The 24,788-nt window shown below is 44.6% G+C and overlaps 1 protein-coding gene across 1 annotated transcript; it reads right to left on the bottom strand.

The window, feature by feature from the left end:
- Positions 1-1,806: 1,806 nt before the first annotated feature.
- tgfbrap1 (transforming growth factor, beta receptor associated protein 1) lies at positions 1,807-23,494 on the bottom strand. Its single transcript, XM_063211602.1, has 14 exons — positions 23,274-23,494; positions 21,235-21,991; positions 19,983-20,177; positions 17,025-17,179; positions 16,544-16,626; positions 15,718-15,898; positions 15,161-15,345; positions 14,088-14,145; positions 13,637-13,780; positions 12,840-13,013; positions 11,112-11,274; positions 9,092-9,273; positions 6,272-6,565; positions 1,807-2,425 (listed from the first exon to the last, which is right to left on the bottom strand). Exons 2-14 carry the CDS (start codon positions 21,962-21,964, stop codon positions 2,198-2,200), a joined length of 2,772 nt encoding a protein of 923 aa, XP_063067672.1. The 5' UTR covers positions 21,965-21,991; positions 23,274-23,494; the 3' UTR covers positions 1,807-2,197.
- Positions 23,495-24,788: the final 1,294 nt, after the last annotated feature.

Raw genomic sequence — 24,788 nt, 5'->3', positions numbered from 1 at the left:
TGTGACTGCAACTTTGTCATGGTATTCACATGTGTTGTTTTTACTTGATCAGGAATATTCATAAGGCTTTCATGAAGGCTAAAATACAACAGAGATACCTGTAGAAAATAAATGCTTGAGCTTGATCATGTTTCCTTCACAGAATAATTACGAGACCAATCAACCGACGTCAACTTCATTTGAAACATCTAACAGGATCTTCATGTACGTACGTACACAGCCTGAGAGAACAAACAAACAAACTGATGATATGTGTGGAGAGAGAGAGAGAGAGGGAGAGGGAGAGAGAGAGAGAGAGAGAGAGAGAGAAAGAGAGAGAAAGAGAGAAGGGGTTTTCTAGCTGTAGTGTCCTTGGTTTGTGCTCATCACAGCTCTTCTCCCAGAAGGAGACTTTTTGGAGTTTATCTGGCATAAAACCCCCTGCAGCATAACAACATTAGGATGATCATAACATTGTCCATTTTGTCTTCTTGTTAAAGTACAGCAAAAAAAAGCCTCTTGCATTGTGAAACCACCATCATCACCCAAATAGCAACACTACGTTAGCAAAGCAACAGAAAACTGACAGTATTAGTAACAAACCAACTGACAAGATCTCTATAGACTTGCAATTGCACATTTTTTTGCAAACTGAAATCCGTATGAGAAAGGGTTTATGACAAGGCAATTGAAAACTGTGTCAGTGATGCTATCATCTTCATGTAGTCCTTTCATAGACGGCGTGTTGGACTGTAAGTAGAGTGTGTGGTGTGTGATGATGACCTCGAGTTAATGGAGATGACTGGTGCCAGCGTGAAGTGAGAGAGAGAGAGCAAAGGAGAGATTGGCTGTTTTCCAATGTCCAGTGTTCTAGCCTTGCTAGATATGAAACGCTCAGTGATTGGATACACTTGTAATTGGATACTTCGCGGAGTTCACCAAAGAGTATCCAATCACTGGGGCATTTGCAAGGCTAGAACACTGGACATTGGGAAACAGCCAGAGAGAGAGAGAGAGAGAGAAATTGAGTAGTATTTGATTGAGAGTATTTGATATTCTTACTGTACTAGTGTGAAGTTGTTCTTGTGAAAGAGAGAGAGAGAGAGAAGTATGCTTTTTTTTTTATCATGTTTGTTCTTTAGGTGGGGGCGATGAAAAAAGCTGTTGCTTTTCTGGTGTGAAGTGTTACTGTGCACGGTTAACTACCGTGGAAATAAATAACATACAAAACAGACACGCACACGTGCACACGTACACACACAAGTTTTAAACTCAAATGACCCAAACACACACTCTCTTTCTCCAAGTCATGCACTCACAGACACCAACACACACACACACACACAAGGGGAAAAAAAGACCATGTCTGCTTCAGGAGGGCACAGTTTTCAAGGCATTGGAAAGAGGGAGCATAGAGGAGAACACACAGCTGGGCTGGGCGAGTGCTTGGGAACTCTGGAGCTCACTCGTGGCTCACTCGTGGCTCACGTGTGGCTCACTCGTGGCTCACTCGTGGCTCACTCGTGGCTCACTCGTGGCTCACGTGTGGTGTCAGGCTGTGTTAGTTGTATGAGGGGAAAGAAGTGTATGTGATGCGCGCACATCCAGTAGAACAGGTGCTGGATCAAATCAAACGTGCGTAAAGGAAGAGAGGAAATCCGCACACTGTTGCTGCTCACCGATTTATTATAACACAACGTTTCGACCTCAGGCGGTCTTCGTCAGGTGTACACCTGACGAAGACCGCCTGAGGTCGAAACGTTGTGTTATAATAAATCGGTGAGCAGCAACAGTGTGCGGATTTCCTCTCTTCCTTAACGATAGTTGTATGAGGGGAACCTCCACCCACCACCCCCATCATCAAACTTCATCCAGCCTGCAGTCCACACCGCAATTGTCCAGTCAGCCCATACTGTACTACACATTCCACCCTCTCCCCCCACCACTCCAGGTTTTTCCTTTTTCTTTCTTTCAAATTCATTCACACACGCAACACAACATAACATAACATAACACAACACGTGACGTGACTCTGGCAGCAGCCATGTTTGTTTGTCTGTTTGCTAGCTTTGTTAGCTTTGCAAGCTTTGCTTGTTCGATTTGATAGTTTCTGTGTTTTTGCAGCTTGCATGTGGGGTGTGCTGTTGTTCACTTGACCCCGGCGGCAGCCATATCTTAGTTTGTGTGTGTGTGTGCATTTGTTTTTTTTTTGTGGTTCTCATGTGGGGTTGCTGCCATTCTCGAGGCGTCTCTGGGTTGGCGAGTCTCTGGACTGCTGTTGCTGTCGTTTCTGCGGCTGGGTCTGCAGCAGGCGCTGGGTGGCACAGTGTGTGTGGACGGGTCGGCCGCCGGGCAGGCAGACGCAGTCGGGCTCGCTGAAGGTGTTGTGGCACAGGTGGCAGCCCTTCTTGTCCGACACCAGCACCGGCCCCCCGCGGAACTTCAGCTGGGGGACACAGCGTGCGAATGCACGCACGCACGCACGCACGCACACACGCGCACACACACACACACACACACACACACACACACACACACACACACACACACACACACACACACACACACACACACACACACACACGCGCACACACACACACACACACACACAAGGAATGTTTAGGAATATTGCATTAGTGTGCAAATGGACACACACACACAGTGCAGTATACACACACACACATACGTGTAAAAAGAATGAATTACACCACCAATGGCCAAGTAAACACACACACGTTCAGACACAGACACACACACACAGACACACACAAATCTGATTGGGAACAACAACAAAAAAACAGGCATAACGTCTATGTTAACCCTTTGAGGAGAACCATCACATATACGTATGTGATTGGAATTTTGGCCAAATTTTGAGTTCTCACTATGATGTCTTTGAAGACTGCAGGGTTTTTAACACAGATTTCTATATGGGAGCTGAACAGCAAGTAAAATTCTACACCACATTCCACATTATTACGCAAATGACATTTTTCGCTGTTTCCCCAAATAATCAATACAAATGACAGTCGTCATAATTTTTCAAGTCATCAGCCATTAGAGTACAATTAAACGTTTTTGAATGAACCTTCCAATGATAACGGTATTTTTAAAAATAATTTAAAAAACTTAAAATGCCCAAAATACTTTGTTCCAAATTATTACGCAAAACAGTTTTGTAGTGTTGTTTTCCAAATTTCTTTCTTTTTTTTCCCATTTACATCAAAACAGTGGGCATTTGGTACCATCCAAATTACATTTCAATGTTCAAAACTTGGTTATAAGCTGTAACTGGAATGCTGCATTTAACATTGAAGTCAATGGCAGGGCATTGCATGGGAATTGTGGAAGCCCAGATATCCTTGATGCTTTGCTCTCAGCTGTTTTTGTTTGTTTGGTCTGGTGACCCACACTTCACTCTTCAATATACCCGTAGATTTCCCTGCCACGTTTAGGTGCTTTGAAGGTGATGACGTTCTAACTCACCAGACATAACATCCCATTCGTTTTCAATGGGGTTTTATGTCTGGTGAGTTAGAATGTCGATACCACCAAAGCACCTACAGGTGGCATAGAAATCTACGGGTATATTGAAGAGTGAAGTGTGGGTCACCAGACCAAACAAGCAAAAACAGTTGAGAGCAAAGCATCAAGGATATCTGGGCTTCCATAACTCCCATACAATGCCCTGCCATTGACTTCAATGTTAAACGCAGCATTCCAGTTAGTAAGAAAAAGAGCTTATCACCAAGTATTGAACATTGAAATGTAATTTAGAAGGTACCAAATTCCAACTGTTTTGATGTAAATTGGAAATTTGGATTACAACACTACAAAACTATTTTGCTTAATAATGTGGAACAGAGCATTTTAAGTTTTTTATTATTTTAAAAAAATACAGATGTCATTGGAAGGTTCATTCAAAAACTTTTTAATTGTACTCTAATGACTGATGACTTGAAAATTATGATGACTGTCATTTGTATTGATTATTTGGGGAAACCGCAAAAAATGTCATTTGCGTAATAATGTGGAATGCGGTGTAGAAGAACTGGGGGGCTAAATCCTTAGTCCTCCAAACGGTAGTCACCCTAGCCTGAGTCATGAGTCAGATGTGCTGAACTGTATATGTTGCCTTTTGACCTCCTATTGGACTTAATGCTCTTAGTCAGAGGGCATCACCTAATGATAAAATGTGACATTTTGAACTAAATACAGTACAAAACTGAATACAGTTCCCGATAACTATCCCTCTATCTTTCGCCAACACAACATATTTAGGCTGTAAATAGCATGTTTTATTATATCCAACTACCATATAAGGCCCCTCCTTGAACATGACTTGCAAATAAATAGCATGTTTTTTTTTGTTTTTTTAAAGCACATAATGCGTCAGAGGTCTGTGTCCAAAGTTGACTAGGGGTGGTCTTCAACAGAGATATCAACAGTTATCTTGCTATTCTTAAAGGTAATGCAATTTTTCTTGGCAAAAAGAAAATGATAACGACAATTAAAGGCGACTTTTTCTTGTCTATCCTGTATTTCTCAGCACATTTGTAGCTTGTTTATGAGTCTTTGGTAAATCTCTTGGAATAAACATGTTCTGCTCATGTAGTATGGTGTAGTGTTTCTTGGGAGTACGGCGTAGTAAAAGTGTGAAATGCAAGTGCACGTTTTAAAGGGGTATGCCACTATTTTGGGGTTTAATACAGTTAAAATCGTTGGCTGGGGTTTATAAAGGTGGTTAAGTGTCTTATTTTTCATGTTAAGCGTTGTCTTGCTTTAAGACAAGTTAAAAGAAGGAATATGTCGCTAAGCTAGTGAAAGTCAATGTATCCGTGTAGCATTGTAGCATGCTACACGGATCCATTGACTTTCACTAGCTTAGCGACATATTCCTTCTTTTAACTTGTCTTAAGGCAAGACAACGCTTAACATGAAAAATAAGACACTTTACCACCTTTATAAACTCCAGCCAACGATTTTAACAGTATTAAGCCCCAAAATAGTAGCATACCCCTTTAAGGGTAGTGTGTACCAAACTCAGCATCCTGTCTGAAAATGGTGTCAACAATACATCAGAGAACAAAGGTTAACGCAGTAGAGGCCAGAAATTAGATAAAAATGTTTAAGTAGGTTTGAGGAGACCGACCCAGGGCAGTTATGCCCTACCCTATCATCAACCTCACCTTTGTTGACTGATATTAAGACTCGATCAAGATGTTTTTCCAACATGGTGATGTCAGTGTCACATGAGCAGATGCATGTTCTCCGAGCATGGCATGCCAACACCCGAGTGCCAACTGGTTAACTGTTAACTATACATGGGCGCTGGCACTGATGGACAGTGGACAGCACGCACGCACGCACACACACACGCACTCTTCAGCCTTCAGTCCATCATGCACAAGCTGGCATCATGTTTTTGCGTATGTATCTCATGCTAGTGCATTCTGTGTGGTGGTGCGACACCTTTTTAAAGTTAAGTTGTGCTCCTCAAACGCAACGGTAAAGCACATTTATGCACTTTTGCTGCGTGACGAGGACAGTTTTCCTACCGTGTGTGTGCGATTTTCTGTTGCCATGGCAATTTTCTGTTACGAAGTACGAAAATGCTCTGATGTGCCCTGACCAGAACGATCCCTAAACCTAGCCTGTCAGTAAAGCTGATTTCTGCTGCTTTACTTTTGCCAAGAACAGCGAAATGAGCAAGGGATTGGTGAAGTTGTCGCGAAAGTGTGCCCAGACCAAAACCATCACCATACCATAACCTGTCACAGGGCGTTGTAAGGCAAGCGTTAACTTGCAAATGCGTAGTGCACACACGCGATAGCCGGTTCAAATTGGCTGTTATGGCCCCACCGTGGCACAAATGGTAGGGCACTCGTTTGCTATGTGGCCGACCCAGGTTCGATTCCCGGCCCGGGTCCTTTGCCGACCCTTCCCTGTCTCTCTCTCCCCACTCACTTCCTGTCGTTACATCTTCACTGTCAAGCTGGTGGAGAGAACATTGGTGGACAGCACACAGGCAGGTGCACACACACACACACACACACACACACACACACACACACACACACACACACACACACACACACACACACACACACACACACACACACACACACACACACACACACACACACACACACACACACACACACACACACACACACACAACCCAAACCTACATAGTACTCACTCTGTCGTGCAGTAGTTGTGACACACACACACACACACACACACACACACACACACACACACACACACACCAAACCCACAAAGTACTCACTCTGTCGTGCAGTAGTTGCATGTTCTCCGAGCGCGCCAGCCCTAGTGCCAGCTGTGCTGTGCGTTGGTCGTGGGCGCTCTTGCGGACGGCGGTGGTCAGGAATGGGCGGAGCAGCTGCAGGGACCAGGCCTCGGGCACCACGTCCAGCACCTGGGCCGCGTCGAACATGTGGCCATGGCGGTTCAGGAGGTCCACGGCGGCCATGTTGTCCACGCCCCCCGGCACCTCCGGATCCAGGTAGGTAGCCAGAAGCAGGTGGAACAGGCGTGGAGACGCTGACGAGGACGAGGGATCCTGTGGAGATGCAAATGAACATTAACCCATTGACGCCTCAGGCACCTGCAAAAAAGGGTGCTGAATGCCTGAGACCTTTTAAGGAAAAGCTGCCCTCAACCTATAAAAAGCTAAATATCTCAGCTTCTGAAGCACATAAAAATATGCACCAAGTTGCGTTAAAAGCTAAGACCCTCGTCTTTCATTAGAATGTGTTCATGTCTCAAACAAACAGAGATTTTGAATAAAGTTGTCTCAAATCTCATGAGGCTGAATGTTGCATAATGCAACATCAGGCATCAATGGGTTAATAACCTTTTGGCATTTAGTACAACTGACAAGGAAGGAGTGAGGATATCGAAACGAGTGGAAGACAGAGAGAGATGGGGTCTGCAGAGAGGAGGGCAGCTACTGTGTAGATGAGAATGCGCATGATATATAAAATAAAATATAAGATAGTGTTTCCCATACATTGAGGAAACTATGGCGCACCGCCACAGTTTAAATTTGGCCCCCATAGTTTCCGATATTGTAAAAAATAAAAAAATAAATGTTTTTTTGTTCGTTTTGTTTTGTTTTTTTTTTCAAACGATCTCTGTTTTTTAAGAAACGATTTTAAAAACGAGTTCCTTCACATTTTCCTCCTGAAGTAAATACATCCTATAGAGAAAACCATGAGTGCTTGAAAGACAGAGGGATCAAAAACCTGGTCAAGTTGTTGTAGTTGACTTGGGTTTGGGAGCAATAAAAAAACCTTCAGAGAAGGGACAGTGGAATGAGTTTACCTACACTCCCCAGGCTTTGTTTTGCAGTTGTATGATAATGAATTAGGCGACAGGCCTGCATTGACACAGCAGAAGAGACATATAGAAATGAATGTGTATAGAATGTGAATGTAGACATAAATGTGTAATATGTTGTTCAGCCCTTTTACTGGGAGGAATTTTGAAAAACTGGCCCTGTGATCAGCACCCCTCATGTAGAATGTGTACACCTATGTGTGTGGGGAAAAACACATAGGCTACTCTCTTAGTCTCTTTTTGTCTGTGCGTTAACAATTTCACAGTGCTCCTAAATTCTTGTCTGTGCTCCTATTTTTTTTTTTTTTCATTGCATAGACCCCTGCATGAGGGACAAATGAAAGTGTGTTGTAAACAGAAATGATTCACTGTACTGTATTTTTTGTAATTATAAATGACAATGCACTACTATGTCATGGGTAAAATCTTATGTGATTTCTGAAAATATAGATGGTTGAAATGTAGGCCTTTAGTTTCTCCATGTCAATGTCAAACTCTACTCATTGTTTTACATTTACGCCACGTGAAATTCCATGCATTTTTAAAAGGCAGACAAAATAATTGAACAGTACACACATCCACTGTCTTCTTGCTTTCAACTCCTGCCATCTGGACGCCGTTTTTGTCCCCCCTTCCTGTCTAAAAACAGGTCAAGGTTTTCTTTTATCCCTCAGGCTATTAAGGCACTTAACGAGGTGATGTCTTAATCCATCAGCTTTGGTGTATAGTATAGTGTATGCAGGTCTGTCTTTCCTGTCTGTTTTGTTTTCGTTTTGTTTTTGTTGTGTCTGTTGCTTTGTTATACCTGTCTGTGTCTCATGTGCCAGCATCTGTACTGCAAACAAAATTGCCCCATGGGGGCAATTAAGTACTACTACTACTACTACATATTTTAGGGCATTTTGCCTTTAAGACAGACAGTGAAGGGTGAGACAGAAAACAAATGGGCGAGAAAGATGGGGTAGGTTTGGGATGACAGGCCCAAAGCAGCCTCTATTAGGAGCAGGTAGAGCAACCGCAAAAAGAGGATGAGGAGGGCTGTTCCTGTTGAAAATGAACGCCATACTTTATATTTCACGATATGCTTTTACTGTAGCAACTATGCTCTTTAGTGTATGTACTACTGACATCGCAGTAGGTCTACAACCAGCGTTTTTTTGTGTACTTGCTTTATGATCAAGAAATTTTATATTTTCAGGAACATGAGGCAATATGTTATGTGAGGAATAACGGACGACAAGGTGTCAAGATATCAAGGGAAATAATGGATGAGGCGGAGCGTTCTAATAGCCCGATGGCGCAGCGAATGCGATAGAATTAACGATGGGATCTTGGCCACAGCAATCTGCTTTTTAGAATTAGTAATGGTAGTTCGCCAGAAAGTTAGGAAAAGAAACAACTTAGACGACCGCATGACATCGTAGGTGTCCTGCTCTTGGGGAATAATGGACACCTGCTCAGCCAATCAGAAGACGTTCCGTCTGCTCACCGGGTGATAAGTGTAGTTGATCTATATTTCTCTATCTTTCTGTCTGTCTGTTTGATCAAACATGGCGTCATGAGAATGAATATAAATAACCCGCCAAATTTAACCATCCATTAATTTCTGTAGTTGTTTATCCTGCTTTGCTTCAAAACCAAACCTATCTGATGCGACCGTGGAAAGGGCTAATCGATACCTATGGATATAACACACGTTTATATGACAAGAGTCTGCCCTCATGTTGTTGTTGTAGAGTGCTGCCACCTGGTGGATGGAGTCGGTAGTGCAGGTGGAGGGTTCGGCGGTGGCCCAGGTGCAGTAGTCCTCGGCTGCCCGCCGGTTCCGCAGCTGGTGCACCAGGATGTGCAGCGCCCGCTCGTGCTCCCCCAGGCGCCCGTGCAGGATGGCGCGCTCCTCCAGTAACGTCTCCAAGCCCTCCACTTTACCTAGAGGCAGAAACACATCATCTCCAGCATCTCTCTACACATCACAAGGGTTTTGAGCAGGGGTTCCCAACCTTTTCCAACGTGGGACCCACTCGAAATTGTCACAAATGTTCGGGGCCCAAAATATGATTATTATTTTTGGAAAATTATTTCAAGGCCCACTTGGAATACCTTCAGGGCCCACCAGTGGGCCCTGGCCCATAGGTTGGGAACCACAGCTATATGCACCACAAGGTTTGGTTGGTTTTTGGCAAATTGTCTGAGGTTCATTTTTTTCCATTACCATTCCATTAGCAGTTAATCTGACCTGAAAACAGACACCATTCTCAAACCTTATTCTTGACTGTCATTTATTACGATGGTCGGTGTGTGCTCTTAATACAGATTGTACTAATTCATTGGTTTAACTGGCTGAAAACTTCAATGAATTGGCTAGGGGAAAAATAAGTAACATGCCTTTCATTTTCAAGATCCAGCCAGTCAAACAATGAGCAGCATAGTTTGCGTATACAAAGACATGGCACACACAAATTGTTCAACAACAGCTAAAGCCACTAGATGGCGTCATTCCACAACTCACACATAAGCAGCAGGACACAGTACAGGTTGGAGCCTATGAGCAGATGTTGGTCTCGCTCCCTCACACACACACAATCACAGACACAATCACAGACACAATCACAGACACAATCACAGACACAATCACAGACACAATCACAGACAGACAGACACACACACACAGTGATTCTCAACCATTTTTGAACAATCGGCCCCTTTAGAATTAACAAGGCCGACAGGCGGACAACAGATGCGTCCCTCTATGCCAGTTCCAACTATGCCATTTTCCCCCCAAACGCCCCCCTGGCCTCCTCTGTCAACGCCCCCCGAGGATGTACTTTTTGTTTATTGGTCATCATGGACACTCCAAATATTGTGGCAGGCAGCAAGGCAGCAAAATGGCGAGACATGGCTTTATTTTTTGCAGTTTAGGGTATAATAAGCTTATCATCATTCTTGGATTTGGAAAAGAACCATATGATTTTTAGTAGGCTACATTACAAATTACCAGACATTTATTAGGCCTAAAAACCTTTAGTATCACGCCATTTCAGCATTATGTGCATGTGGGAAAGAATGTAAACATCGACAAATAATAAATAAATACATAAAAACCGTTTGGGTGAATCATGCGCTTATGGGTTCACCCTTTAGGTGAATTGAAACTCAATTACCCAGAATGCTGCACGTGAGCTCTCGACCCGGGTGATTCTGGAAAACAAACATGGCGGCAACTCGCTTTACTACCTTAATAATGTGTTAATCCGACGCTAGATTTCTTAACTGATGAAAATCGAAGGCAGAAATCAACATTGTAGTGTCTAAATATGAGGTCGATTGGTCTATTTGTGGCGTACATCACGATCGGCTGAGTTGTTGGCCTCACGTTTGTCAGTTAGCCTGTGGCTAGGCTACTTTTCGCCAACGTTAGCATCCGGTTTAGTATAGAAAGGCTATGCTTGCACGCATTCGCTCCGGTCCAAAATGGCAAGTCTGCCGCCCTGTGGCCACAGGAAGGAACAATTTAAAGAAAGCGTTTCAGACACAAAAAGCGTTTCAGACACAATTGAAGGCGGACGGACGGACGGACGGACGGACAGACAGACCCTCTTATAGAGATGCTGGGACGCATCTAAAAATAAGATGGACTAATGCCCTCCATTTGCAATTGATCACCCCATCTCTGTTGTCCCCTTCTCAACGCCCCCGAAGGTCTCCCTAACGCCCCCTGGCTGGACACTGAGGCACCGTTAAGCAACACTGATCTATAAGCTCCTCACCCATAATCAGTTGGACGCGGTACAGACTGGACTCCTTGAGTAGCCTCTGGAGCTTGCTGCGTGCCTGGCTGAGGGCCTCGTCCTCTGGGCAGACCGGCTGGGATAGCAGCCCCAGCACCCTCTCCACATACAGCAGCGCCAGGTGAGTATGGAAACGCTCCTTCTGCGGTGAAGAGAGAGGTGAGGGGAGGAAAGACACTCAGAAGTGCGAATAACAGGTTTGGTAACAAAAGAACAACTTTTTTCCGCATACCTCAGGTGGCTGGTGTGTTGGATATGACCCATAAGGCGCTAATAAAAAATACGTAAAACTTCTGCAAACTACCCATTCCACTTTTATTTTATTCATAACGCTTTGGTTGACCGATAATTTACCTGATGAAGGCCTAAGAGCAAAATGTTGTGATAAAGTAAAAGCGAAATGGTTAATGTGCAGGAGCTTTACGATTTCTTCTGATCAGAATCTTTTCCTTGTTTCCATGTTTTCCTTCAACAACATGTGACTTTACAGTACTATCTACTGGTCTTGAGTAGACATTACTCTCCGTGTCTGGAACCAGTTCGGCTGTTCACATTACATTACACCGAGTTGACGCTTTCATCCAAAACGACTTAGTTATTATTTTTTAGGGTATTGGTTACGGTCCCTGATGCAATGTGGGGTTAGGTGCCTTGCTCAAGGGCACTTCAGCCATGGATGGAGGTGCAGGGAGAGCTCAGGTGGGATTCAAACCTACCAGATGGAAAGACGACCTCCCTAACCACTAGACCACAGCTCAATTCCGTTCAATTCCGCTCAAACTGGATTGTACCTACAGATGTTACATGTTTGTATGATAATTGCTAACTGGAACATGTGATCCACATTCCACAATGCTACTCAGCGATGCAACTCCAATGATCCTGCTGTGGCACTGAAATATTACTTGTGAGGATTCTGCACACTTCAAAGCCTTTTTTGTGTTTTTTTTTTCCATTTCATGAAATTTAAAAAAGGGGGTTGAAGTGTGCAGACTCCCTGGGATGAGCACAATCTTCACCTTGAACTGAATGGCCCTCATACCAGGCTTGTACGAAATTCCGAATTGAAAGAATTTCAATTCAAAGTAATGCCATAATACGAACACTTTTTTTTTTACCGTTCATTGTACTTGGGTGGTGTAGATTAAATTCAAAGAAATTCAAGGTAATGACACCACCTAGTGTTCGTATTATGGCATTACTTTGAATTGAAATTCGTTCAATTCGGAATTTCGTACAAGCCTGCCTCATAGAGCTTGAAAGTCCCGCCCCTTAGTCCCGCATTTCACGAGACCTAAGCTGACCATCTAACAACATGGTAGCCAGTAAATATCTTCTGATCTCAGTCATTATATGCGCTGGGCTGCAAATATGCTGTTTAAGAGGCTAGATAAAGATTATTCATGCAGAAGTATCAATGTTTTGTTCAGAGGCCGTCTGCATGACAAATGTGAAGAAACACAGCTTTCTAAAAAGTTTGGGGGTTCGTACGAAAAATTAAATAAAAATATCAGAAACAACATATGTGGAGCTCATGGCACAACTCGAAGGGGATCGAAGTATCATTTTAATACCGCCATTGGATTACATGCTACGATTTTCGGCTAAAAACGCCGTTGAGGTCCCATTAAATCGGGGGAAGTGACGTCACTTTGAAGCTCTATACAGTACCAACTGGGCTCTCCCGGGAGAGTATTTGTCCCCCACCTGTACTTGCTGCTCCAGCACCAGGTGCTCCAGGTAGAGGAGCAGGGCTCGGCTGTGCTTCTGCAGGTACGTGACCACGTCCTCGGGGTTCAGGCGGCCAGTGCTGTTGCTAGTGCTGATGCTGCTGCCTTGGGCGCCACCTACTGGCCTCTTGGTGAAGATCTGCACTCCTACCTGCAATGACAAACGAGTATGGTCGTAACTTTAGGTGCGGATAGTGGGAACATGTCCATACCACTTTTGAGGTAAATCTAGCTCGTGGACCCTAAATTTAATGCAACTTTCAAAAATATAATATCTGGAAAATGTTTCATATTTAATTCCCCACCACCTTCCAGGCCAAAGTCACACCTTCACAAGAACTCATGCACGCACGCACGCACGCACGCACGCACGCACGCACGCACGCACGCACGCACGCACGCACGCACGCACGCACGCACGCACGCACGCACGCACGCACGCACGCACGCACGCACGCACGCACGCACACACACACACACACACACACACACACACACACACACACACACACACACAAAGTATGCACAACAATCAGCAGGAGAATGTATGATGTCCTTGACATGTAAGATACATTACTCCCTTCATACTTGTGCAATAATTATATATAAAAAGGGTTATGTAATGTCCCCTGAAAATGTAATAGCCCTTGTTTATAGTGGGGTAATTGAGGGACAAATAAAAGATGAGAAAGTCAGCTTCAACCACGATTTTTAATTTCTGACGCAACGTTTTGGGTCAATGGATTCTTCTTCAGGGATCATCCCAATTCTCACCTCCTGGTCCTTGTTGAGGGCCCACTCTGCGTGTTTCCAGACCAGCTCCAGGTTGGGGCAAAAGCTGAGGAAGTCCACCACATACTCAAACAGGTCCGACCGCGTGGAGTCCTGCAGTACACCGTCCACCACCTTCACCCACATCTGCACACACATCAACACACAGCATACAAAGGAGCGGTCAGGGAGTAGAAGGAGTATTAACACATTCATATTTCATCTACAAGCAGTAATAACACTTACAGAGTTCGCATCCAAAGATCCATGTGCATATACAGACATTTATTTATATCTATATGGCTGTTGGATAGTGATTACGTGGACATAATTCTCATTTTTTAATATTGTATGTTTATTATAGAATTTTTAAAAATAGAGTGATTTGTTTATACCTTATGTGTAATTAGGTAACGAATTATGAAAAGATGGTGCGAAGGTGAAACGTACTGACCTGTACAGCTGAGGCGTCCTGCCCATTATAGTGGTATAGAAGTCCAAGTGCAAAATATCTAGAGAGGAAATAACACGAAGAGACATGAAGGTTATGCTCACATTATATGAGGCCAATTCATCATCAGATTCTCATTCAGGACTCTAGCCTGCTGACAGACAGACAAACAAACAGACAGACAGACAGACAATGAGACAAACGAACCAACGTGAACGAAAGTATAACCTCCTTGGTGGAGGTAATGAAAGACAAGGGGTGCATTCATACCTGCAAACTCAGGAGGGTTGGAAAAGGTGACAAACTATCGCGGACCCCCCCCCCCCCCCCCCTAAAAAAAAGACAATATTTTATTTACTTAATTTAATTATTATTAATATTTGATTTTCTTTGCAATTTTTAAATGTGCCCCTTTCTGCCCATGCTCTTCTCCACCACCCTCCTTTCCCTCAGTGCTGCCAAATTAGCCTGTCTCTGTGCTTTATCCCTATTTCCAGCTCCACTGACATGAGCACACAACCTCCTGTCCAGTGTATACCTCTCAACATTTCACATCATCCATTTTAAACATTTCCACCCCAGTTCTATTTATTCCATACTGGCTACCCCCCCCCCCCCCCCCCCCCCCCAAAAAAAAAAACTCCTCGGATCTGCACGATTCACATAAGTCACCTATTTTGAAATCAAAACGGCGAATTTCGCCAAAAGGTGACAAGTTTGCAGGAATATGCGGACTCCCGTCCTCCACTTGTGCTTGTGGCCTCGCGTTTCGCTGTCGCAGGGCCCCACCTCCGTGGAGAAAACAATTAAGTTTTCCCGCTGTCAGCCCAGCCACAATACATTTTGAGGAACAGTTCTTCATTTACCATCTCGATTGCAAAAGATGAAATGACATTACAATTGTGCTTTTGCAAGTTATTGAATTAATTTTCTGTCGTTAGTGACGTCATAATGAGGTCACAAGCAGGCAAGTGAGCAAGGGAGGACGGAAGTCCGCTTATTGGAGTCCATCCAATCTAGAATAGTCCTGTGTAAGCAACATGGCAGCTGCAGTTGCAGTTGCCTGCAGTACCCACTTGTGGTGCTTCTCCAGCCAGGGGGCGCTGTCGGCCAGCAGGCAGGCGTTGTCTGAGGCCAGCAGGTCCAGCAGGCTCTCGTGGTCGGCCTCCGCGTACAGCTTCAGCAGCGCCGTGTCCACCTCCTCCCGGAAGCCATTGGCACCGCCCTCGCCGTCACAGCTGCCCGCCTCGCAGGAGCGCACCTCCAAGTCAACACACCAAAATGAATGTCTGTTTTTTCTGTCTTCACATGCACTGGACATACACATCATTAGTTGTGACATCACAACATTAAAGTGTCACAACTTGTAACGTCATGTATTGAACGTTAAGAGTTAGACATGCTGAATGTAAGTACACAATATTACATCTTGATACATGCAGTTATCCCTAACCCTAACCTGTCTGTATACATTTATTTTTAAACATTGTAGTTTTGTGAATAACAACACAGTAACCAAGAAAAACGCAACAAGGAAGCAAATGGTTTAAGTGTCTAACCAATCAAAGCCCAGTGGTTGGCGCGTCATGGCAGAACTGCACTGGGGGGAAAAAGAGACATAAATGTCCCCTACCTCGTGCAGGTAGCTGATGAGGAAGCGTTTGCAGCGCTGGGCCCTGTCCTGGTCGCCCTGCGTCAGCTGGTTGAGGTCGGCGAAGGGGTGCAGTGGCGGGTGGCAACGCGTGAAGGAGGAGGTGGCGGGCAGCAGCAGCGGGTACAGAGAGATCAGCTCCCGCACGTCCAGCTGACCTTTCCTGCATGGGTGGGGAGACAAGAGATGGGAACACATGAATGGAGGCATATGCGGGCGGGCGGGCAGACAGACAGGCAGACAGCCAGACAGACAGACACACACACACAAACACAATACATACATTCATACACCCACAAACACACAAACACATACAGCCACAAACACAGAAACACATACAGCCACAAACACAGAAACACATACACACACAAAACCTTTACAATGGATAAGCAAAAGCTAAGCATTTTTTCCCTATCCACAGACAATGTTCATGTAAATGATGTTCCCCATAGGACACTTTTGCACACATCAATTCAAACGATTGCGTTTGATGCAACCAATGGTTCAAAGTAGTGGACGAATATATCCCGCATGCCGTCCACTACACTTGAACTTTAATCGCTCACAATATTTCGGTCATTATACAGACCTTCTTCTTCTCACCTGAAGAAGGTGCAAACAACCCAAAACATTGCGAGCAATAAAATGGAAGTGCAGTGGATGGGGTGCTGGCTATTTGTCAACTACTTAAATGTGAGTTTAGTCTGTGCACTCGCAAGCAGTAACGAGATATCCTATGGGCAATGATCAAATACAGTACATGTAGAGAGCTGTGATGAAGAGGAAAAGGTGCACATGGTCATCCTACCTAAAATGTTCTTTCGCTTCTAAAAACTGAAGCTGTCCAAAGTGGATGAATCCCGCTTGCTGTAGAATTCTTTTGTGCAAAACCTGAGGACAAGAAACGGGAAATGTTAGTTAGAGGCATTGGGCTGTCTGCGTGGCAAAATGAAACTATTGGGGTACACTTCAATATCTAATCCCCTCTCCTTCCTTGTGCTCGTGTCCTTGTGATGACGTTGCAAGACGTCATTGACGATAAAAGTTTACCGTAACTCAATATCTCGCAAAAGCACAATTTAAAAGGTCATTTTAGACCATAGATACAATATAGACACGAATTAATGTAAAGTCACTCTCAAACTACATGGATAGCTTTGGATTTGTTTCTCAACCAAAAAAGACCTGCCTGGCAACTGTATTTGGGTATGTTTTTCTCTACCTACTGAAGTACTAACTGGAATCTGTCTTTGGGTATGTTTCTCTAATTACATGTACTGAATTCTTACCTGGAATCTGTCTTTGGGTATGTTTCTCCGGGCCCCCTCCGTCAGTGTAAGAGCCTCCTCTACTCTGTTTCCAGCCAGTAGGTCCTGGATCTGTCTCTCCAGCGGAAGTGGCACCAACATGTACACTGCCTTTGTTGATGCCAACACTAGCTTGCCTTCAAAGCAAGAGAGAAAAAGGGAAATGAGCAAATGTTCAAATAAGGTAAGGCACAACACTGTCAGTCCAGGGCAGTTTTCCCTTTGAATCAAGACAGTAGATCAGACTGTATAACAGCGAGAACAAAAAGTGTCAATGTTAAGGCAGGAGTATAGAAATGGGACCTGGTGTTACAAAAATCACAAGGAACACTTGCCATTAGTTATAAATCTTTTTAAACCTAAAATTGCATGCAATGCTTAGCACCATGACATTAAAAATCACACGTTTCCTCTTTAGCTTGTTATTACTTAATTTCTTGTCTTGCATGTTAATGTATGGCCTATTAATATCAGTCCTGTGTATGTCTATGTCTTTGCATAGGATGGAGAGAAATGCCATTTCCTTGCATGACCTGTGCATATGAAGAAACGGACAGCAGAGCCATCTTGACATAAAATTGTCAAAATACATTCTACGTACACGTACACACATCACGTAAAGACAAATATGGCCTTCATTCCTACTGCTGTTTTTACACAGCAACACGACGGTATACTACACAGTCGTTCGTGCAATCTTTTACAAATTTGCAAAATATTAACTCGTCATCATCTTAGATCTCCGCACAGCTAGTGTCAACAAGCACCACACAAAGCGCCCTAGGCCCTGAGCTGGTAGAATGAGTCAGACATGGGCATGGGGCTTCGCTGTAACAGGAAGACAAGGTACAAGACTTGTTGGTGCATCAACAGAGCATGACTCAGACGTTACTCAATCCCACACAGCAGACACTGCCTGCCATCACTCAACACATGCCATGCACTGTTGAGAACAGGACATGATAAGTAGTCCGGAATTCGATTTAGTTTGCCTGCATGATGCATCTGTTGACTCATTCACAGATTCATTCATTCACAAGTTGCACCCAGAAATGAAACCTGTTGATCAGCGTGGTTATCTGCATGGAATGGTCAAAGTGACCTAAAAACTACCGTCACTGACTAGACCATTATCCAAAGTGATACCATTTTGGCAATGTCAATCCACAGCCAGCCGCACACAGTGTATCCTCCATCTCCCTGCATTTAACTAATTAGTAATTACACACAACAGCAGTGATGAAGAAGGTCAGTAATGACATTTTTCTCAATTCAAAAGTACAGAGTGAATGACTACACTTCTAGGACTAAACTCATTGTTGGAAATCATATGCAACAGTCCTGGGGTCATTTATAAGTAGAACAGCTAACGAAAATATAATGAAGGTTGTTGTGACATGTTTCATAGAACAGTGGTTTTCAAAGTGGGGGCCAGGGATCCCTGGGGGGCCGCGAAGGGGTGCTAGAGGGGCCGCGGCAGGTTGGAAGTATAGCAAATAATAATAATAATTTATTAATGTACAGCAAAAAAAAAACTAATCATTATTTCCATTAGTAGAGATCTGCATTATAATAATCTATTTCATCTCTGAATTCGGTATTTTATAAATCCCAATGGGACACTGGACACACAGACCGAGACTATGGTTGTGAAAGAGTGCACAGAAAAAGATAGTGGGGCACGGCCCGTGTCAAGGGGGCCTTGGATGGAATCTATCGGTATATGGGGAGCCTTGTCATGGTAAAGTTTGGGAACCCCTGCATCAGAACAGCGTGGACCGGCGAGCCAGACGAAATGTGAAAATGTTAGTTTCGCTGCACTCAAAACAAACAGCAGAAGGCTGTGGGTGGGACCAAACCATCATTGTTTTGCTTCAAAGTGCCTCTGCACTTGGCCAACGCTATGACCAATCAAACGACCACTTTTCGTTAGCTGTAACCATTCAACAACTTGCGATGTTGTGATTAGCGGCCAGGCGCTGGTGCCTCGTGTGTTGTTGATGCAATCCAACAATGAAAGAGGCCAGACATAAACATTTTTGGCTGCTGGGCAGGTTGGTCTAGTTCACTAGACAAGTCCAAATGGACCTCCACCGGAAAACAGTGGCACCTGACAATAATACTAGGGATAGGGCTTGCTCACACAATGACCTTCTGTGAAGTATTATCAGTGGGTAAATCTAGACACACCAAACAAACCTGAACTAGCCAATCAAAGTTAAGCTGTTCTGTATCTAATTACAACCAAGCGTACATTAACTCTAATAGCAAATGGCAACACAAAGCAGGATGCACCAACATGCTTTCTTCATGCGGCCAGCAACATACAATATTCTATTACAATGAAGCCAGCTGTGGGTGGCCAGGTTTTATTTGGCAATTTGAGGCTTTCTTAGGGTGAATGATTAAGGCTGTTAAGGCCGCAAGCTCCTGGTTCTCATTTCAGACACAGGCATGAGAATCAAACAACTTGGAACATTTCATTTCGACATTTCAATCAAACAACCTGGAAGCCTTGCCGTCAGCAAACGCCATCGCCAAAGGTATGTTTTTCAAGCTACTAGTGCACTGGCTTTCAGCTGCAGATATTTGGATATAGACTATTCCTTTGCACAGCCGCTGTGTGCTAATCAAACTAGTGCCTCCCGTCCTTTCCTGTTGCTTTTGGCCTCGTAGCGAGAGGCTCGTCATCATTGATGAAGTTTTATTCAATATCTTACAAAAACACAATTCATTATCTCATTGGCAATTGGGGTGTTGAATCGGGAAAACTCCCTAAAAGTTGCTCAGCCTAGTTTGACAGTGGGGAAACTTTTATTCTCTCCACGCAGGCTGGGTGACACAGGGAAAGAGACCACAACAGGGAACAACAGGGAAGAGCCCACAAGCAATAGAAAAGAAGGAGGACCAAAGCAACTAGTTTGACTTTCACTCCCTTACCTTCGAAGTCCTGCAGTATGTGGCCGTCTCTGAAGGAGAGCGTCTGCTTGAGCTGCTGGTCCAACATGCTGTGCACGGTCACAAAGCCCTCGTCCAGTGCCACCACGTATGGGAAACACACGGCCGCGCCAATCACATGCTCCGACCAGTTCACAGGTGCACGCTGGGAGATCCCCTCCGCGTTGGCAAACATACCTTAATATGGGGAAATAAATTAATTTTACTATACATTTTAAATTTCATTGAGAGATTGATTAACAAAAGGTTATGGACTTGGTAATGGATCTGTATTTGGATTTTGAAAAAAGCATTGCTCAATGTTACAGTGATGAGCTGTCCAACAACAAACAAACATGCAAACACTTGACTGTAATGTTTTACAATTCTTCACCTTATAGCGTCTTATGCTAACCTGGGAAATCCTATTCTGTGTTCCACAATCATTCCGATGTGAAATACAGTATGGATGCTCGTCCCAAAGCGCTAGCCCGAGGTAGGGAGCCAATCAAAGACCGGGGAGGGGTGGAAAGATGATGATGTGTATCACTCAACAAAAGGAAGCTTACAGTTTGTCTGAATAAAACTTACACGATTGGTTATGGGCTATGTACACCAAATGATACACGCGTAACAGCCAATGAACGGCCACTGGCAGTCATAATCGTAACCTCTCCTATGAGAAATTCAGCAGGCAATCTCCAGACCATATCTCACTTGCGATGGTCTGGTGTGAACCAGTCAAGTCATGTGCAGTGGAAGAGGCATCAAGAGCAATAGCTCTCCATATTTCATTACAGGATGTGGAATACTAAGACAAAGCTTGCCTTTCACAGCAAGACACTTCCGAGCAAGACACAAGGATGTCACTCTACTCTTCTATTTCGGTGCAGTTGAGGCTTTCGTGTTGCAGCTTCGCTCCAACCCTCTGAGCTGTTCAAAGTCCAACACAAACCCATAGCCTCTCATGACTCCGTGCTTCAACCCATTTTAACTTTAGACCTTTTTGGGAAAGGGTGCCCTCTGCCTATTAAATCCTAAATATCTCAGCCTCCGAAGCACGCAAACATGAAATAAGTTGCATTTAAAAGCTGGGACCCTCATTTTGCTTTAGAATGTGTTCATTCAGCTCTAACACATATTTAATTAAAAATTCTCAAACCTCAAGAGCTTGAATGCAGCGTAAATGTGTCTCCAGGCTAAAATGGGTTAATATATTGCAAACGGTGAATGATCATCCTGCCTGCCACCTCACCTAGTCCCCCGGGAGCCGCCAGCAGGAACTCCTCCCGGCCGATCCTCTTCACGATGGGCTTCCGCTCCTCGCTGTCGAACGGAAACAAGTCCTGCGAGGCGCCCGTGCTGTAGTTGAGGATGACGTACTGCGAGGCCAGCGCCAGGCACAGGAAGTAGCCGTCCAGGCAGATGACGCACGGCTGCTGCGGCGTGGCCAGCTCCCTCACCAGCTGCACGCGGTCCTCCTGCAGCGTGTAGATCTGCACGGCCCGCCGCCGCGCGCAGATCACGCCCAGCTCCACGCAGAACGGGTCGGCGCCCACCGGGTTCTCGTTCACGCAGAACGACAGCACGCCCTTGATCTTGGCGGCGCCGCCGCCCCCGCTCGTCCCCGATGGCGGCGCCGGCACAGGCTCGAGCGACATCATGTCGTGGAGGTAGACGGACGCGTCGCCGGTGGACAGCACGATGAGGCGCTCCAGTGCCGAGGCGGCCCGGAGTTCGGCCACCGAGCCCCGCTTGGTGCCCAAGTGCCGCTGCTGCATCTTCTGCGCCAGGTAGGCGGGGCGGCCGCGGGCGTCGGCCGTCTCCTCCAGCAGGAAGTGGTGGATGAGGCCGTCGCTGGTGCCGGCGTATAGGTGCTTGCCGCAGCACTCCAGGCACTCCACCGTGACGTTGACGCCTCCGCCGCCGCCCGTCAGTAGCTCGCGCTCCACCACCGGCACCAGCTCGAACGCCTTCACGCTCATGGTGCCTCAGCTCGTGCACACGGCTCTCTATGGAGACACACACACACACACACACACACACACACACACACACACACACACACACACACACACACACACACACACACACACACACGAGATTATTCACTTAGGTAGTACCATCTCAAAAGCCTTCACGCTCATATGTATATGCACACACACACCAAAGACAATTCACTTTCGCTCAGTGAGCATGCTACTGTATATGTATAGGCCTATGACAACTAAAATGAACAATAGCTTCGGACATACACCCAATTTCATAAAACAGGCGAGTGCGCGCGCACACACACACACACATACACAATGAATATTTTCAGGCAGCACCTTGGCTTGTATGCATGAGAAGATGCACCTAGGAAACACCTTATTATGTGTCTAATTTAATTTACCGGTATGAACACACACACTCAAGTTGGATATCGAGTGGTACACTGTAGTCCAATGTTAGAACCAACATCAACAAAGAACTTTACAGCAGGCATTGAGCTGACTGTAACTTACAAGAATGTCATGAATTGCACAACCTTCAAGTTTTGCAATGTCCATTCAGTCATCATCCAACGTTTTACGACACCATAATTGTGAATAGTTCAATAGAGCTCTAGCCAATATTGAGTTGTAGAACTAGTTTCCTTTTCTGACCTAGTGGTACCCATAGGCCTATTCATCAAGCTAAACATTAACAAACAAAATCATACATTGAACACTGCTACCGAAAGCATTAGCAAGGCCACAGATGTATCTGAAAGTAGGCATATAACTGAGTTCAGCAACAAATAAGGACATGCAACTTCTAATTATTAAAGTGCAATTTCAGGAATCAGAGCAGGTGCATCAGCAGTTAGCATGAATCAACTCGCCATTAGACACTGCCCGATAGCTAACCATCATGCCGGGAAAAATAAACGACAGACAACTTAAGGTGATGTCTTCTAGTTCTAGCTTAAGTATCACACACGTATGATATATCGTTGATGTAACAACAAGAATGTGCGATGATGCACTATTCTTGTGCAGAAAGCCTACAAAAACAGTTACGTTGTATCCCACCCGCTAACAAGCTAGCATAACACAGGCATCAGTCGTGAGATTCAGACAGCTTTCAACTTCACCCTTTCTGAACAGTGTTGAGCGAACCTTGCGAATTGTGTTTGAGCTGGTCTGAGGCATTGCACGCAACTATGGTTTGCAATAATGAACTATATTTGACAGGGGGCTTGATTCAGTAGGTTAGCGAAGCATAGCATAGCTCATAAAAATAATAAAATGGAAATAATGTAATGGTTACGTTGTGGTTGACGTCTGGTCAGGTTAGCTGTCTGGGCGCGACAATGTTTCTGGCCACATCTTCAAGGTAAATCCTGCGATATGTCAAGCGGGGCGACAGGTGAAATCGTTAAATTGACCATGGCATACCACACCCAAGAAACCATTGGTAATGTTTTGGGATACGGCGGCTTTTCACGGCCTCTCCCCGCTTTCACACTCCTCCACTCTCCCCTCACTTGCTAGTCACCGTGGAGGGAATGTTTCCTGCTACAATGTAACCATATCCGGTGGAATATGACGCTGATGCTGCCTTAAAGTGACAGGCCAAACTTCCACAAAAACGTAGAAAAAGAAAGGGGTCTGAAACTTCCCACCAAAATGAAAAATCCCATAAAATTAAATCTACATAGTGCATAGTATTCAAAATGCATGGATAAAGGACTGTGATAGCTTCAGTTTGATTCTTCTTCACCCAGTTTCAGATGCGCAGTAGACTGTATTGACAGAGTGAGCCAGTGGACCTCTGCTGCCAAGTGTTTATAAATGCAGACAAATATCAAAAAAGAAAAGACGATGATGACGATTGCTTTTATTATTAGTAGGCTGGTATTGTTGTTGCTGCTGCTGCTTCTAATAATAGCTAATAGTATCACTACTAATGACTAAATGTATGCTAAACGAAAAGTACATTAGACAAAAAATAAATGTGTTTCAGTCCACACTAGAGGATGACATTTTTCGGGAATTCCCGTGGGACACGTGATTCCTGCGGGATACACGTGAAACAGGAGTCAAACATTTATCCATCTCGTGATTGGGACAGGACAGGAATAATATTCCACGGGAGTGGGCAGGAGCGGGAAGGGTTAAATAGGCCTAGGATCATTATTGTTCTGAATGTCGGCTATTTCAAACCTTTCATTCGCATTTTCGCTCCTTGAGTGCTTGATAGCGAGAGCTGCGCATTTTTCCTGACTCCTGCGGGAGGTCCTCGCATAGCCTACACTGACTGTCCGACAATGCCAAAATGCGTCAATGGGAATGCGCTATAAAAACGGTCCTCAATGTTATTTGAATGTTGAATTCCATGTTGGCAATAATTGAGGAACTTCGGTCCCCGTGGCAATCAGACCAGAGAAAGAACAACAGACTCGCATGGCATCAGTCAAAGCGCGCACGATTGATTTAATCTCATCCTTCATGGTCGGAGTTGATTTTTGTGTGCTGTGCTAAAACTTCTACAGCTTTTCAAAAAGGACGCCTGGTTAAACGTTCAAATAAGGCAGGCATTGTTGACATGAAACCTCTTGAATCAGATAGTGAAATAGCCACCTGTAGAACTACTGGGTTTGCAGGCTCGTAAGACGTTGCCGTTATGGCATTTCCCAATCAACTCCGCAATAACAGGAAATTTAACTGAGGCTAATTTTAGCACAGAATGCAATCGTAATCAAAGTAGTCAAGATGTAGCCTAGTTCTAGTATGAGGAGGATTCAGAAGTAGTGTTCAGTGCGCGTCTGCTGTGAGTGTCAAA

The sequence above is a fragment of the Engraulis encrasicolus genome, chromosome 12 (assembly GCF_034702125.1).
Source record: "Engraulis encrasicolus isolate BLACKSEA-1 chromosome 12, IST_EnEncr_1.0, whole genome shotgun sequence".
Taxonomy (NCBI): domain Eukaryota; kingdom Metazoa; phylum Chordata; class Actinopteri; order Clupeiformes; family Engraulidae; genus Engraulis; species Engraulis encrasicolus.
Note: the sequence above shows the minus strand (reverse complement) of the source record. Positions and strands in the feature narration are given on the sequence as shown.